The following is an 18384-nucleotide window of genomic DNA, read 5'->3' on the forward strand; positions in this document are numbered from 1 at the left end:
AAGTCCTTGAGATAAGTCCAAATATATGAATAAAAGCCACAATCCTTTTTAGCAAATTTAAAAATTATGAGCTATAAGAAAAGGAGAAAACTTGAGTGAAGCCATTTTTCCTGGAAAAATAATACAGGAAAATAGAGTTCTTTTCTTCAAGGAGATTTTTTTTTTTTTTTTTTTGGTTTTTGGGCCATACCCGGTGATGCTCAGGGGTTACTCCTGGCTATGCGCTCAGAAGTCGCTCCTGGCTTGGGGGACCATATGGGACACTGGGGGATCGAACCGCAGTTCATCCAAGGCTAGCGCAGGCAAGGCATGCACCTTACCTCTAGCACCACCGCCCGGCCCCTTCTTCAGGGAGATTTATGACACTTGCTTCTATCTAAAACTCCTTTTTTGTTTTTGGGTCACACTTGGTGGCTCTCAAGGGGTTAAAACTGACTCTGTACTCAGAAATCACTTCTGGAAGGCTGGGGGGATCCTATGGGATGCTGGGGACCGAAACTGGGTCTGTTCTGAGTTGGCCGCAGGCAAGGCAAATGTCCTACCACTGTGCTGTCTCTATAGCCCTAAAACTTCTTTAGGGAAAGTCTTTCACTGGATCTGCTTCTCATTTCTACTGCATACCCCGAGGACAAAATGACCATTAATATACTCCATTAACATTTTTCTTTTAGAAAAAGCCTTGCTCCAAAAGTTCAATAGAATCTTTTGCTTAGGCTTTCCTACTCGACTGTATTGTTTAGGACAGCATGAAATCAATAAGCGCTGACACTAGTGTCAACTAAAATATTGAGACAGAGAAACTTTACCCTGAATACCCACATCAATTCCTCAACCCCCATGACATGATTACTAGGATTCTTTGAGAAGTAAAATTGACCAAGAACTCATCTGCATCCATGTTTTTTTTTTGGGGGGGGGGTTTGTTTTGGTTTTGGGGCCACACCCTGTGACGCTCAGGGGTTACTCCTGGCTCTGCACTCAGAAATTGCTGGCTCAGAAATAGGGGACACCAGGGTAATCAAGCCGTGGTTCATCCTAGGATAGCTCAGGCAAGGCAGAGACATCTGCTTGTACCGCCTTAATACACACACACACACACACACACACACACACACACACACACATATACATATACATACATATATATATATATCTATATATCTATATATCTATATATATATATATATATATATACACATCCGGCAGCACTCTGGGGTTATTCCTGGCTCTACACTCAGAAATCGCTCCTGGCAGGCTCAGAGGACCATATGGGATGACAGGATTTGAACTACCATCCTTCTGCATAAAAGGCAAACGCCCTATCTCCATGCTATCCTTCCAGTTCTTTATTTTTTTATTTATTTATTTATTTTGGTTTTTTTTGGGGGGTCACACTCGGCATTGCTCAGGGGTTACTCCTGGCTGTCTGCTCAGAAATAGCTCCTGGCAGGCACGGGGGACCATATGGGACACCGAGATTCAAACCAACCACCTTTGGTCCTGGATCGTCCGCTTGCAAGGCAAATGCCACTATGCTATCTCTCCGGGCCCACCTTCCAGTCCTTTAATCCATATTTTGATGCTACAATTTCTTTCTTAAGGATCTTCTTGAGAATGAGTGAATAGAGAATGAGGTTTATCAAGTTTTCTGAAAAATGCAGACCAAGAGGCTGCTGTGAACTAGGGAACCATCTATCTTGCATCAGCCCACCAGTGCCCTGAGATACTGAGGTACCACATAGCTAGGTGAATTGTGGGGACAGCAGATAGTGACGCCTCACAGAGGCATGGCTAGGGCTGATACCACAGCTCTGTCTGACACTATGTGTATCCCCAGATTCTCCCCTGGAAAGCACCTGAAACATTTCTCAAAATAATATGTTAGAACAAGGCGGCCTGTAGCTGTTCATGATTGGAGACAACCAAAATGCCAAATTTCAATATTCTGGAATACCAGTGCTCACAACTGATGCTTTCAGTAAAATGAACATTTTATTGACAAGGTGAAAATTAACTCATGACCCAAAAACCAAACAGAAAGAAAAAGAAAATTAACTCGTGGCTGAAGTTAAAATTTTGACAATCCAGACCCACAACCTAGGTCATATCAGATGTCCCCGGTCATAAAAGTATGAAGCTACAGTGACTCTGAGGAGCCAACTACTTCCCTCAGGAAAAATATTGTTTAAGCCAGAAGCACTACCTGGGCAGTGCTGAGAGCCCAGGGCTACAAAGTCTTGGGTCAAGGGTGGCTATCCATTGAGGAACCCACCAGCTGACTGAGCTGGTAGTTGCCAAAGCCAGTCGTGGCAGAGTCAGGGCCCCCAGAAATGGTACTCACAGCTGGCACTCGTCGCCCTTGACGCCCTTGGTGGTGCAGAAGCACTTGCCCGAGTTGGTATTGCAGAGCGACGCATGCCCATTGCACCTGCATGCTGGGGAGAGGAGACAAGTGATGGTCAGAGATGGTTTCCTTAAAATGAGTGACAGCCGAGCTGGACTAGGCAGGAAGGACAAATAGAAGGGGAAGCCTTAAGGGAATCAGAGCCAACTTTAATTTGTGCTACTGAAACATCTCAAATCAAGGAAAGGCACCCAAGTTCCTGCCACTGGCAGGGACCATGACTTCATGCTTCTCATTGGCAGAAACTTTTTTTTACTATTATACTTCTCTGCTTCAGTCATAAAAAGTTTCTAAAGCATCCCCACTGAGCAAGGCGCTGGTTAGAGGTGGAGATAGGTGGTTTCTGGCACTTGGAGACACCTGAATGATGTCTGCCTGAGGGAAGGTAGCCTAGCTGCACGTAGGCCAGCTGGCTAAAGCACCATCTCCTCTTCGGCTATTTCACTTCATGCCAGGAAGCACAGGGTGGGAGCCGTAGAGCAAGAGGGCCTTCTGGATTCCCCATCCCCGACCCCCTGAGCCTAGTCCTCTCCCTTCTCTAGCTATCAGAGCACTATTAATTTTTCTGCATCTACCACATAAGAGTGAGCTCTGACAAACTTGATCTGGTTGTGAGATGGATCTTGTCAAATACTTTTTTTGCTTTATACTTCGCCTATATGTGAATAAATGCAAAGCTGGAGATAATGTGCTCTTACAATAAATCCAGTGGGTGGCAGCAGGGAAATCATCTAAAAGAGTAAGATGGTGGAGCCAGAAATATGAAGGTTCAATCTTGGCTTTGCTGTGAATAGAGAGGGAGCGCAGCCCATTATTGGAAAATCAAGGGCTTTCCACTAGACTCAGCTGCCTGGGTTTGAATACACAGTATCCTTCACTTAAATCTTCTGTACCTTTGGACATGCTTCATTTTTTGAAATGCTCTGTTTTCAGATGAGTGCCTAATACATAGGTTTTTGAAGATTAAATATGATAACACCCAAGTAAAAGCATTCAATAAACCATGGTTCTTGTCTTAATTTTGTGCTTTGGGGGGGGACACACCTGGCAGTGTTCAGGGATTAATCCTTGTTCTGCACATAGGAATCACTCCTGAAGTTCTAGGGAGACCATATAAGATGCCGAGGATAGAACCTGGGTTGGCTGTGTGCAAGGCAAGAGATAGACACGGTGCTATCACTCTGGTCCCCAGTGGCTTCTGTTTTTAAGGACTAATGCATACTAAAAAGAAGAAAGAATAGACTTGAAGCTACTCATGGTCTTTAAAATCATACTTTCTATTATGGATGGTGATTAAAAAAGAAAGCTAGTTCCATGTTCTGGGCAAGTGCACAGTGACTGCTACAAAAGAAGATGTGCTCAATGCTATTGTTCTCAATGGCAGGAGTGGACACAGGGATGACTGCAACTGATGGCTCAAACAGCATAAGATTAGGTTTAATGGTTTGGACTTTTTATTTTTGGTTTTTGGGTCATACCCCAGAACACTCAGGCGTTACTCCTGGCTATGCACTCAGAAACCGCTCCTGGTTTGGAGAACCATATGGGACGCTGGGATCGAACCGAGGTTCGTCCTGGGTCAGTTGCCTGCAAGGCAAACCCTACTGCTGTGCTATCACTCTGGCCCTGGCTTGGACTTTAAAAAAAAAATTCAGTGCTTTTCATATCACAATAGGAAAATATTTGTATAGTCTAGAAAGCAATGTATTTACTTGAAGTGCACAGTTGCCTATTTTTAAGACAGCCGTAAACCTTTTTTCTAATACCTTAAATAGCAAGTATTTATAGTTTGTGAAAGGACATGATTACAGTGTGGATGCTAGCCTGAGAGGGAAATGCTGCAATGGTCAGAGTGGTACTGATACAATGGCACATTTAGTGGTATGTGTGTGTGTCAACAGAGATGCTATGATTAGGGATTTTATTCCTCACTAACAAGCTACTATTTCTGTCGAATGTAACTCCATAGTGGAAAACAAGACTTAAAGAATCAAATGCAAAGTGTAAAGTTATGAATGTTAGGTGGGTATTTTTATTTTAGTTGTATTACTTAGCTCCTTAAATTGAAAAATGGACATTCTTTTTCAGTTGTTCAACAAAGATCCCTTCACATTAACAAGGGAGATGGGGGCAGAAAAGAAAAAGAAAAGTAACTATTTTGCAGGAAAGTTGGTGATAACTTACACCTAACATAGAAAACGAAATCTTTATATACTTTATATACTTGATGCTCTATTCAAAGCTTTACCAATCCTATAATGTCTGAATTTTGGTTTTTTTGTTTGTTTGTTTTTGGGCCACACCCAGTGGTGCTTAGGGGTTTACTCCTGGCTCTGCATTCAGAAATCGCTCCTGGCAGACTTGATGAACCATATAGGATGCCAGGAACCAAACCCTGATCCATCCAGGTTTGCCGCATGCAAGGCAATTGCCCTGCCGCTGTGCTATCACTCCTGCCCCATGACTGAATTTTTGTAACACTTACCTATAGTAATAACACCTGTCCTTTATTTGGGGGGTGGGAAGCTTTATAGGGACATCTGACCCCCCCCCAACTACCAGCCAACCATTTAGACAGCCTAAACACATAAGTCTCTGGGTGCAACGTTAGGAAATCAATTCTTGGAGATGTGGTTGTATCCCCAATTTGCATTCTGAGCCCAGGAGTATTCTGGAGGGTGTCTTTCCCTGCTGGGTGTCCTGAAGTTTCCCTAGGAAACCTTAATTCAGTCACCAGTACTTTCCTGTTCCCAGCTCTTCCCTTCCATACTTTCTGACACCTCAAGGTCTATAAAAGCTCTTGATGGAGCAGGGGTGGGCTGGGAAGAGTCTCATTCACAGTCCCCCAATGGGAAGCCCACCCACAAACCTGGACTGACTCATGGATGAACATGGACCTAACCCTCCCAGGATAAGTGGAAGGAGACGAGCAAGAACGCTGGCAGGGTCACTAAGGAAGAACGAAAGACTTCACTCCTATTTAAGCTTCTTGATCTGGCCAGTGGCCCTGGCACTTGGTAACTCAGCTGAGCTTCTCAAAAAGGATAAATGAAGAAACTCAGGATCTAAATCCAAGAAGTTTTTTCAAACCTGAGAACATTCAGGTTACATGAAAGCATTGATTCGAATGGACTGAACTTACGTTGACATCTTCCTCCATTGGTGGGGTCCCCGTAGAAGCCGGAGATGCAGGTCTCACAGTGCCTGCCTGTGGTCAAGTTCTCACACTTCTCGCAGATACTCTGGTTGATACATTTGCTGTGGCCATTGCATTGACAAGCTGAAAGAGAAAGTCTCCTATGGACCAGCCCCAAGACATATGGCAGAGTAAATCAGACAAGCCTAATTGCCAGTATCTGTTTTAAGTTTCTTATTGCCTCTACCTACAAAAATATCAAAGCTGGCCTATTATACAGAGTCTCAGCAATAAGATTAAAATGTTAAAGAAGGGCCCGGAGAGAGAGCACAGCAGCCTTTGCCTTACAAGCAGCTGATCCAGAACCAAAGGTGGTTGGTTCAAATCCCGGTGTCCCATATGGTCCCCCGTGCCTGCCAGGAGCTATTTCTGAGCAGACAGCCAGGAGTAACCCCTGAGCAATGCCAGGTGTGGCCCAAAAACCAAAAAAAAAAAAAAAAAAAAAGTTAAAGAAAAAGAGGGAGTCCCAGAGAGAGAATAGCAGGTAAGGCACTTGCCTTTGATTACTGGAACCACATAGGGTCTTAGGGCCCTAACAAGAGTCTCAAACCTTGAGTGCACAGCCAGAAGTGAGCCCTAAACACAGCTGGGTGTGGACCCAAAACCAGAAAAAAAAAATCATTAAAAAAAAAAGTCAGGTTCATGGAAATTAGAAATATATCATAGAGAGATAAAAGTCTGTCAGTGGTGCTCAGGGGCTACTCCTGGCCTGGGGATTGAGAGATTATTCCTGATAGTGTCCAGATGACCCTGCAGTCAGTGACAGGGATCTAACCCCAGGACTCCCACAGGCAAAACACGTGCTTTGGGCTCCGAGGACTAATGTACCTTAAATTGCTGAACAATTTTATGAATTGAAAGCTCTTCAACCATTCCCATACATTCCATTGATCAACTTGCTTTCATTTTCCATTATGAAAAAAAGTACCCCCTTCATATGTAAATATTCCCCAAAGTGAGATTACAGAGAGTCCAGATCTAGGAGTTCACAACTAAGGAGACTTGAAGCTTGGACTCTGGGTAAACTCCAGTGTTCCCAAGAGCTTGGTAGAAGCACCTAATCCTGTGGGCAGGGCTCTGGATTTGACAGAGTTGCCCTTATCTGAGTGATGCCAGGAATCAAATCTCACACAGATGGGGCATGTGCTCAACTTGGAGTCTCATGGAGTTTTGGGTGTTCACTCTGATGTTTTTTTTCCAGTGCCACAGCAACTGTCTGTTCCCACCAATTCCAATGACTCACCTGTGTTTCTATCCCCCACTCACTCTAACCCTCAGTAGGTACTTGAGCTGCTCTGTGTTCAGTACAGCTGAAATACCGGAAATTACTAGCAACCACTAAGACCAAACTACTGTAGATGTGTTTGCATACAGAGGGGTCCATATGACAGAAAGATCTGCATACAAGGGAAAGATGTTCTCATAGTGGTAAAAATATTTCTCACATTTAACCTTTTCTCCTAAAATGAAGCTAGTATATTTTTTTCTGAAAGAAAATTCTATACAACATCATTTTCAAATATTTATTCTTCATCAATAGATAGACACTTGAATTTGGATAGATGAGGCAACTTACCTGGACACTGAATGAAAGACCAGTTGTATCTGCTGTCTTCCAGACACATGCTGGAGTTGAGAAGGGGCTGTGGGTAGTGGTTGCCTGTAGGGGCTTGTGAGGGCACCTTCACAGGCCCTTTAGAGGAACCTTCTATGCACTTCCCTTTGCCAGTGTTGCTGGGGTCGGTGCACCAACCACAACCTGGCTGCTCCAAGCAGTGACTACATGTGTAGTACCCTGAACAATTTTCAGCTGGGAAAAAAAAAAAACAAAAAAACAAAAACAAGTTTAAATTCACTGTTAGATATAGATTTAGCACCACTATTTTGTTGTTGTTGTTGCTGTTGTTTGTTTGGTTTTCGGGTTACACCGGCAGTACTCAGGAGTTACTCCTGACTGCACTCAGAAGTTGCTCCTGGCAGACACAGGGGACCCACCGACTGTCCTAGATTGGCTGCATGCAAGGCAAATGCCCTACTGCTGTGCTATCTCTCCAGCCCCTCAACATTATATTTTTAAGGTTTTTTGGGGGGCGGGCGGGATGAATCTCCCCAGACATGCTGGTCATAGCTGGTGGTGTTAGGAGAGCTTGAGGTTCTAGGGACTAAACCCAGAGCCATGTGTACACTAGGCACATACTCTGGCTCTTGTGCTATTCCCTGGCTCTGTACTCATCCCATTTAAAGCAGGGGTCTCAAACTCAATTCACCTGGGGGCCGCAGGAGGCAAAGTCGGGGGTGATCCTTGAGTGCAAAATCAGTAGTAAGCCTTGAACATTGGGGTGTGACCCAAACAACTAAAACAAAACAAAACAAGATTCCTCTAGGGAAGGGCCGCAAACGGCCCACGGGCCGCGAGTTTGAGACCCCTGAAGTATCTTTTTCTTTAATAGACAGTTCCTTGGAGTCGAAGTTCTTATGCTATTGCAATTGGTTAATGTCATAGCACGTTTAAAGAGTCCAACATAATGTTCTTTTCTCTAAACTTGCCATGGTAAAGAGGCAGCAGAAGGTAACAGTTATTTTGTGAGTTATAAACAAACAGAGAGACTGATTTGATACTGAAGATGGGCAACTTCTGTTCTCTGGGATCTGGCCTCCTTTGCCTATTTGTGCTAGTGAACAATCTAGAGAACTGGATTTCAATGCAGTCTCTGGAAAGACAAAAGTCTGGTCTAGTCCCCAAAATATTTAGAGGTTGATCTCACAGTCCCTCAGGAACAGTTACAGCCTGTATACCAAGGCACCTCTGAATGCCTGGAGCTCACTCATTACTTACGGGGGCAGCTGCTCAGGGTATACCACTCCATGCACTGGCCGTAGGGGAAGGAGGCCACATAGGCATTGGAGTCCACACACTGCTTCATGTTGCTGCACCACATGCACTCCGAGCTGCCGCTGGTGCACTCCCCGCAGGCCGTCCGCAGGGCGCACGGGGTCCGGCACTGCTTGGCACTGTGGTTCGCTGTGAAGTAAACCCGTGAGAGATGATCAGGGCTCCCACCGCCAGGACTGTTGTTCAGCAGCTGTGCAGTGGGGCCTGTGACCTTCCCCCTGAACTATAAAACAACTTAGCTACACCAAATGGAGAAGAATCGACTGGAGACTTGAGACAGGGAGAACACTCATTCTGGGGCAGGGGCAGGGTAGGGCTATGGGTGGGGAGTCACACTTTTTTCCCCTAAAGTATAGTAAGGAGACAGATAGAGATCAAGCTGGCATCTGAAAGTTCTTTAGAATTAGGGAAATCAGGATCAATTTCCAGGGTTATACAAAACACCTGAATATGCAGAATCGTGCATTTTGGGGGACAGAAGGACTATAGAGCTCATTCAATTCTCTAATACAATCAGGATTCCAAGTGACTGGAAAGCCCCCAACAAGGAGCTTAAAAATCATAGTTTAAGGGCTGGAGAGATAGCATGAAGGTAGGGCATTTGCCTTGCATGAAGAAGGAAGGTGGTTCGAATCCCAGCGTCCCATATGGTCCCCCAAGACTGTCAGGAGTGATTTCTGAATGCAGAGCCAGGAGTAGCCCCTGAGCACTGCTGGGTGTGACCAAAAAAAAAAAAAAAGTCATAGTTTAAGATGTTTTGTAGGGTGCTGCTCTCTGTATGCTTCAAATGAGAGCAACATTATAGACTAGGAACTAATAAATGTCAATCAAGTACAGTCCTCCCAAAGTTGTCCACAAAGTCATTCTTTAAACTCATGACATTCAGGGGTGACACATACCCACAAATTCACACAAACATGTATACATGCCCTCCCCTTCCCAACTGTGTTTGGGAGCCCAGTCTCATCTCAACAATACTTGATGCTTGGTGCTCATCTGTACTGGAGACGACCAGAGCCACAGCCAAGCAGGCCTCAGGGCGAGCAGACCACACAGAACCAGAGATTAAACTCAAGGTCTTGTGAGCACAGGCCAACCCTTGAGCTCTTTCCCTGGCCCCTTCAGTTTTGTGCACAAAACTGCTCTTGTAGTATCATGCTGAGTGAAATGAGGAAGAAAGACAGACACAGAATATAGAATGATCGAATTCATTTTCGGGGAAACAAGCAAACATAGTATAAAAGTAATACCCAGGGGCCGGGAAGGTGGCGTTAGAGGTAAGGTGTCTGCCTTGCAAGTGCTAACGTAGGACGGACCGCAGTTCGATCCCCCGGCGTCCCATATGGTCCCCCCAAGCCAGGGGCGATTTCTGAGTGCTTAGCCAGGAGTAACCCCTGAGCATCAAATGGGTGTGGCCCAAAAACCAAAAAAAAAAAGTAATACCCAGGGCCCAGAGAGATAGCACAACGGCGTTTGCCTTGCAAGCAGCCAATCCAGGACCAAAGGTGGTTGGTTCGAATCCTCGTGTCCCATATGGTCCCCCGTGCCTGCCAGGAGCTATTTCTGAGAAGACAGCCAGGAGTAACCCCTGAGTACCGCCGAGTGTGGCAGAAAAAAACAAAACAAAACAAAACAAAACAAACAAAAAAAAAAGTAATACCCAAAGATAATAGAAATGAGGCCAAGGGGCTGGAGAGATAGCACAGCAGTAGGGCATTTGCCTTGCATGCTGCTGACCCTGGATGGACCTGGGTTCGATCCCCGGCATCCCATATTGTCTCCCGAGCCTGCCAGGAGCAATTTCTGAACGCAGAGCCAAGAAAAACACCTGAGTGCTGCTAGGCATGGCCCAAAAACTGAAAAAAAGACATGAGGGCCAAGAAGACTGGTGCATGGTAGGAAGCTTCCACAAAAGGGGCAGAGTACAGTTAAGACTGAGGAGGGGGCCCGGAGAGATAGCACAGCGGCGTTTGCCTTGCAAGCAGCCGATCCAGGACCATAGGTGGTTGGTTCGAATCCTGGTGTCCCATATGGTCCCCCGTGCCTGCCAGGAGCTGTTTCTGAGCAGACAGCCAGGAGTAATCCCTGAGCACCGCTGGATGTGGTCCAAAAAAAAAAAAAAAAAAAGACTGAGAAGGAACTATTATGACCTTGATAGCTGGAAATTATCACTCTGAACAAGAACTGGATGTTGAAAGGAGGCAAAGTGATATACATAACACCGTTTCAGTAATTATATTGCAAACAACAGTCCCTAAATGTGGAGTGGGGGTGGAGGCAAGTGTCTGCCATAGAGGCAGGCAGGGGTGGGGGAGTGGGGAGGAAACTGGGGACATTGGTGGCAGCAAATGAACACTGATGAAAGGATAGATGCTGGAACATTATATGACTGAAACTCAACCATCAACAAGGTTGAAACTCTATCTCAATAATTCAATAATTTTTAAAAAATTAAAAAAAATGGGGCCGGAGTGGTGGTGCAGTGGTAGGGAGTCTACCTTGCAAGCACCTAACCTAAGACGGACCGCTGTTCGATCCCCCTGGCGTCCCATATGGTCCCCCGAGCCATGAGTAATTTCTGAGCGCATAGCCAGGAGTAACCCCTGAGCGTCACCAGGTGTGGCCCAAGAACCAAAAATAAATTAAAATAAAAAAATAAATTGCCCTCATCCTTCTTCTGTCAATGACACGATTATTCTGTCTACCATTCCTTTCTTTTTATTTTTCTCAGGGCTACTTCCAGCTCAGTGCTCAGAGAACCATACAGTGCTGGGGATCAAATGTAGGCCTCCCCATGTTCAAAGCCTGCATTTCAGTCCACTGAGCTCTCTCTCACTATTCTAACCTTTGAAGTGGTAGGCTTTCTAAGAGTCTCTTATTTAATCTTTTTCACTTTTTGTTTCTTCTTCCATATTCGTTGTCAGTTCTAAGAAATTTAACACTCAAAACAATTCTCAGCAAAATGTCTGTCTCTTCAGAGATAGGCAGGATGGGTGGGTTGGAGGGAAACTGGGGACACTGGCAGGAAAAGTGCACTGGTGAAGGGTAATGTACGTTCTATGACTGAAACTCAATGATGAACAATTTTTAACCATGGTGTTTAAATAAAGTAATATTAATAAAAACAAACAAAAGGGGCCGGGAAGGTGGCGCTAGAGGTAAGGTGTCTGCCTTGCAAGCGCTAGTGTAGGACCGACCATGGTTTGATCCCCTGGCCTCCCACATGGTCCCCCCAAACCAGGGGCGATTTCTGAGCGCATAGCCAGGAGTAACCCCTGAGCGTCAAATGGGTGTGGCCCAAAAACCAAAAAAAAAAAAAAAAAAATTTATAATGCTTTTTATAGTAAAAATAAAGCAGCCTCAGGCCCAGAGAGATAGCACAGCGGCGTTTGCCTTGCAAGCAGCCAATCCAGGACCAAATGTGGTTGGTTCGAATCCCGGTGTCCCATATGGTCCCCCGTGCCTACCAGGAGCTATTTCTGAGCAGATAGCCAGGAGTAACCCCTGAGCACCGCCAGGTGTGACCCAAAAACCAAAATAAATAAATAAATACATAAATAAAAATATAAAAAAAAAAATAGGGGCCGGGAAGGTGGCGCTAGAGGTAAGGTGTCAGCCTTACAAGCGCTAGCCAAGGAACGGACCACGGTTCGATCCCCCGGCATCCCATATGGTCCCCCCAAGCCAGGGGCGATTTCTGAGCACATAGCTCAGGAGTAACCCCTGAGCGTCAAACGGGTGTGGCCCAAAAAAAAAAAAAAAAAACATTTAAAAAAAAATAATAATAAAATAAAGCAGCCTCACTGTTATTAAGGATGAGGCTCTCTCTCTAAGTAATGTTGGTTTGCTTCTTGAACAAAGATTATTACTTTCTCTCTTCTTTTAATTTTAGATTGTTTTCTGCCTCTGAGGCTTGAAATCTATAGCGCATCCATTTTTCATGAGTATCTCATATGTGTCAGTAGTGCAGCGGACCAGAACTCCTGACCTCTCAGAGATCTTCCAAGGGCACCACATTCCTCCTGCCCTTACCTGGCCTTTCGCAGACACTGCCGTTGAGGGGGTTGATACAGGTTGCAGCCTTCAAACCCCGCACACTGGGCTCTGACAAGATTCCACAGAAGCCTGCATCGCTGGGCTCCGAAGGCATCCACTGTAGCAGGCTGTTTGTAAATGGGGACATGTCTTCCCAGCACCAGTAAGACACGTTGATCTTCCGAAGGCCAACCCATGGGGTCAGGGTGAGCTTGGACTAGACAGACCAGACAACACAGTCCTGAACATCAGCAGGATGGCCACCAAATCAGGCTTCTAGGCTGGAAAGCACTAAGACACCCCAAACTCTGCCCCTCGTCCCGCCCACAAGAGATGGAAGGATCTCCGTATCCCTATCACAGTCCTGGTACATCAGGACAGACCATCATTTTCATATTCCTGGCATGTCTGAGACTCCAGAAAGGGCCTTTTACAAAGGAAAAACATACACCTAAGGATATTCTACACCAGAAGTCACACATCATTAGTAGCATTAGCTAATAACCAAGTCCTGGAGTCTCATGCTTTCTGACAAAGCTATGAAGAGATATGCCTCCCTAATGTAGCTTACATGTCTATTCACACTCCAAATCATCACACCAATCAATATTCAGAGACCCATTCTTATATCAATGGTTAAGATATGGTGGGGTCCTGGCCAGTTTAAATGATTGAAGTTGTCAACATTCGTCCGTCTTAGCAGGTATAACATCATTTATGCTGTACAGATGTCCATCTTGTTGCTCAAACATAAATACTCTGTTTTGCAGAGTAAGAATTTTTGAGAGGCAGAAATATTATCTTTGTGTTTTTTTGTTGGTTTTTTTTTTTTTGGGGGGGGGGTCACACCCGGCAGCGCTCAGGAGTTACTCCTGGCTCCACGCTCAGAAATCACTCCTGGCAGGCTCAGGGGACCATATGGGGTACCGGGATTCGAATCAATGACCTTCTGCATGAAAGGCAAATGCTTTACCTCCATGCTATCTCTCTGGCCCAATATTATCTTTGTTTTTCCCACTTGCTTGTTTTGGGGCATATCCAATGATGCTCAGCAGTTACTCCTCGCTCTATCTATGCTCAGAAATTACTCATGGTGGGCTTGGGTGACTATATGGAAATTGAACTCAACCGGCTGTGTGCAAGGCAAACACCCTATCTGCAGAAATACTTCCTTAAGAAAAAAGAAATTGGGGCCGGGCGGTGGCGCTAAAGGTAAGGTGCCTGCCTTACCTGCGCTAGCCTTGGACGGACCGAGGTTCGATCCCCCGGTGTCCCATATGGTCCCCCAAGCCAGGAGCAACTTCTGAGCACATAGCCAGGAGTAACCCCTGAGCGTTACCGGGTGTGGCCCAAAAACCAAAAAAAAAAAAAAGAAAGAAATTAATCTGTCATATTATTTCTCTAAGACAGCATGAATATAAATGGCTCTTACACATGTAAGTACAGAGTAGAAGGTAGTGATGCACATATCTTCTATATATGTTTGAATTGTGATCTCTCAATACTAGCTGCCTGCAAGTGTCAGGGAGGACACAGGGAGAAAACTTGGAATCTGTGATCTCAAAATCTCCTAACACAGTGTCCTTCCTACTGACATGGCCAGGTCTAAAAGAGAGCCAGACAGGCATCTAATGAATCACATTATATCTCAGGGGGCTTAATCCAACTTATCAGTGACTCTCCCTGCAATTCTTTGCAGAGAGAGAACAGATAAATCATCTACTGTGGTCACCAGATACGTGCATATGAAAACTTGCTATCAATACACATGTAATTACTCATCTCTACTGAACTAACAGATATGATTAATAAAACCTCAAAAGTTTTCTTTTTGGTTGGGCCAAATCAGCTGTGTTCAGAGTCACTCCTGATGATGCTTGGGAGCCATATGCAGTGCTGGGGACTGAACCGGGGTCAACCACATATCAAGTAAGTGACTTAACCCCTGTACCATCAATATAGCCCAAAATATGTAAAGTTTTAAGACCAAAAAAGGTGATATTAAAGGAAGTAATTCTGCCAGTGCATTTCACCGTCTATGACTCTGCATGTACCAGCACCTTCCTACCAAGACATCACAGGTAAATCAGATTCAGGTCCTCAGGAAAAACTAAAATTTGAAAGATCTTAACTTACCATGCTCTGTGAGGACTGCATTGACCGCAGCTGCTTAAGGACAAATTCTACCTTCTTTTGGGTTGTAAGAGAAGCCAGAAAAGCATTGTGGCTCCTACAGGACAACTTAGCATTGTCATAGTTCTCCTTAGCAGTAGTGATTTTCAAACATGAGTTTCCAACCAAATGCCATCCAATGCCACAGATATTTTCTTTTGTAGAGGGAGGGAGAGAGAAAAAGTTTTATAAGTCACAAAAGGGCACTATAACCAATTAGAATTACTGGAAACCTAAACCATTTCTGTGATCTGAATTGGAGGATGTGATGAATGAGGGTGGGATAAACATTACAAAGAACCACATATAATAAAGTAAGAATTTGAAAAATGTGTACCAGTCATATTTTCCTGGATCAGAAGAAAAATGAACACACATATTGCAATACACATTTAAGAGCAATATACATCTAAGAGAAGAAAAGTGAAAACATGCTGGAAGGGTATGGCAGAAAAAAAAAACAAGACATGAACAAAGGTGCAAAGACTAGGCTGTTTTCACATCAAGTGGAAGACAAAACCAGGCACAGAAAATATCTCAGAAAATGATGAGAAAGTTGGTTAGAGAAATGGCAGGTGCCATGGAAAGGAACCATTTCAGAGCTAATAAAGACATGTTCCTTAAAAGTGGCACCTATCTTATTATTGTTTCTTAAAATCCAGATCCAGAATCTGCCTTTCAGTGCTGGGTTAAGAATCGTAGAGGACCAACAGGTCAGAAAACAGTAGCCATTCCTGCAAGTTCAAGGACTTGCAAAGGCTTCAAAAGTGGTCTGGTAGGGCCCAACAGCCTCGCACAAGTTCCAAATATTACACTGAGCCACAGGCATTTCCCATTGGACAACTGACCTGAGCAAACATATCACAGTTTCAGTTGTGGCTGGTTAGTCTCAGGACCCCAATTCATCACATCAAACCTAAGAGTGACATAAACTGAGGCATAAAGTGGAGGCTAAAGATCATATCAGGAGATGATGTGGAGAGAGGCATTGCTCCTCTCTTCATCAAAAGGTGCTACTTACTACCCAACACCAGTGCTCTTTGTAAGTGCCTAGAAGACCTGCAGATGATCACATACTGCTTTCTCGATCACACAAGGCTAACTGGTTAACATGGGAGGGGGCGGTGGGGGTTGCAATGATGGAGCATGCTTGATGACACAGAGCTGAGCTGTCATTAGATTCTCCAGAACACTCCATTTTAAAGGACAGCTATGTAGACTACTTGGATTTTACAATAGCATGGCCAAAACAGAAGTATGAAGGGATAAATCGATAAAATGAGCTTATCCCCTCTGCTCAGCTCCATGTAGGCCGTGCAACATTGGGGGAGTAAAGGGGAGGCAGGGCTAGTCTCTGGGCCCTGCATGCCAGGATACCTCTGTAAGGCCTACCAGGCAAGGCGATGCACTCCTGATTCCGAGGCTCCCACTGACAGTTCTGGTCCAGGGCACAGCTCCGACAGCTGGTCTTCTTGTTACAGAAATACATAGGGTTATCCTTGGGACAATTCTCATACCTGGCAATGGAGATCTAGGACACAGTGGACAAAGAAATCTTTCTCTTAGATCCATAAAAAGAACTATTAGCGAGGACAAACAGGATACCCAAAACAATTAAAATTGAATTGAGGAAGCAAACTATAAATATATACATATGTAAGATGCAGCTGAAGTGGTAAAGGGGCTAAGCAGAACAAACAGAATAAAACACTCAGGTCATGCCTTTAACCAGCAGGGAAGCAACGTGCTCAAAAATATCAGGCTTCAGGGCCAAAAGGATAATACAGGGCTTAAAGTATTTATTTTCCTTGCATGTGGCTGACCCTAGTTCGATCCCCAATACTACATGTTGCCCCAAGTACTTTTAGAAGTGACATCTAAGCAGAACTGGGAATACCACTGGATGTAGCCTGGAAAAATAAATAAATAAAAAATAAAAATACAACAAAAAATCCATCAGATTCCAATGAGTATTGAATTTGCTATCTTTCAAATGGTGATCCAAAGAAGTGGAAAGCTGTATTATATGAACTGCATTACCTACTGACAAAGAACGCCTTAGAAACTGACAAACACCAGGGTCCGGAGAGATAGCACAGCAGCGTTTGCCTTGCAAGCAGCCGATCCAGGACCAAAGGTGGTTGGTTCGAATCCCGATGTCCCATATGGTCCCCCGTGCCTGCCAGGAGCTATTTCTGAGCAGACAGCCAGGAGTAACCCCCTGAGCACCGCCGGGTGTGGCCCAAAACACCAAAAAAAAAAAAAAAGAAAAAAGAAACTGACAAACACCAAAAAATCTTAGCCATGCATCTTTCCCTTTCATTATAAATTGAAATTCTAAAAATACCACGGCAGTATAGCAGGTTGGGTACTAACCTTGCAATGTGGCCAATCCAAATTTGATCCCCAGCGTATTATTCGCTACCACGGCCTACCAAGAGTTATTCCTGAATGGCAAGAGTAACTCCTGGGCATCGCTGGGGTGGCCCCAAAACAAAACAAAATAACCACAAACAGCAGGAAATTCATTTTACTGAGTAAAGATACGAGACAAGGAAGCTTTGCAGAGAGAAAAGGAAATCATCAAAAATAATTTCCACAATTCACACAGCCACCACACACCTGACTCATTCTGTCTCAAATCTCAACTGGCCCTCTGAACCAGGCACAGGCAGAAGGGTTGGCCACAATGAAGTCACAGCAAGGCCCGAGTGCTCAGCCTGCACCATACCCAGAGCACCTGGGCCAACAGGCCAGACTTTTAAAACACTACACACCTAATCCTATGGCTCCATGGCCATTGGAACAAAGACACATAGCACAGCATAACCCCTTCCTTAAGACAAAATTTGAGAAATTCTAAAACTCAAGACTGTATTGAAAGTTTTAAAAAGAACTCTGTCTGAGCATATCTGTGCCATATCCTGAAACAAAATCTTGTACACATCAAAAAAAAATTTTTTTTTTGGTTTTTTGGGCCACACCCGTTTGATGCTCAGGAGTTACTCCTGGCTAAGCACTCAGAAATTGCCCCTGGCTTGGGGGGGACCATATGGGATGCCGGGGGATTGAACTGCGGTCGCCATCTTTCCTTGGGTAGTGCTTGCAAGGCAGACACCTTACCTCTAACGCCACCTCGCCAGCCCCACATCAAAATTTTAACCCCACTCGGGCCCTTTCCAACCTCTGTAATCCTAGAGAAATGGCTTCTGACCTGGTTTTCTGTGCAGCTGTGGTTCAGGGGCACACAGTGGTCGGGGCACCAGTGGCAGTCATTAGTGTTGGCTGTGCAGCTGTAACAATCCGTGTGCTGGTCACATCTATCATGGTCAATTGCTGTGAAAAGAAGAACTCATCAATGGTGACAACTTCTCAAGAGTCACAGGACATTTTAGGTGCCACAGTGCACGGCCTGAGACAGGTTTGAAAAAATAAAGACAAAGTGAGTACAGCTGGGAACTAAAATGTGGAGTGAGTCTGACAGGAAGACTGACCAGAATTTTCAGAATTAAGGTGGCATGCAGAAATAAGCAGACAAGGGGCTAAAGAGAAAGCACAGCTGGTAGGGAACTTGCCTTGTACATGGCTGACACATATTTGATTACCAACACCCCTTACGGTTCCCTGAGCCTACCAGGAATCAGCCCTGAACACCACTAGGTATGACCCAAAATCCAAAACAAA

At 44.7% G+C, this 18384-nt stretch overlaps 1 protein-coding gene across 3 annotated transcripts in view; it reads right to left on the bottom strand.

Moving 5' to 3' along the window:
• ATRN (attractin) overlaps positions 1–18384 on the bottom strand; it is a 192635-nt gene that overhangs the window by 57983 nt on the left and 116268 nt on the right. For all 3 annotated transcript variants that reach the window (XM_049779127.1, XM_049779126.1, XM_049779128.1), the window contains exons 13-20: positions 17915–18036; positions 16093–16231; positions 14665–14855; positions 12526–12745; positions 8437–8622; positions 7177–7410; positions 5547–5684; positions 2342–2435 (exon numbers count right to left, since the gene is read on the bottom strand). In XM_049779127.1, the coding sequence (XP_049635084.1) occupies positions 2342–2435; positions 5547–5684; positions 7177–7410; positions 8437–8622; positions 12526–12745; positions 14665–14855; positions 16093–16231; positions 17915–18036 (1324 nt within the window). The remainder of the gene's footprint in view (positions 1–2341; positions 2436–5546; positions 5685–7176; positions 7411–8436; positions 8623–12525; positions 12746–14664; positions 14856–16092; positions 16232–17914; positions 18037–18384) is intronic.

The sequence above is a fragment of the Suncus etruscus genome, chromosome 9, assembly GCF_024139225.1.
Source record: "Suncus etruscus isolate mSunEtr1 chromosome 9, mSunEtr1.pri.cur, whole genome shotgun sequence".
NCBI classification, from domain to species: domain Eukaryota; kingdom Metazoa; phylum Chordata; class Mammalia; order Eulipotyphla; family Soricidae; genus Suncus; species Suncus etruscus.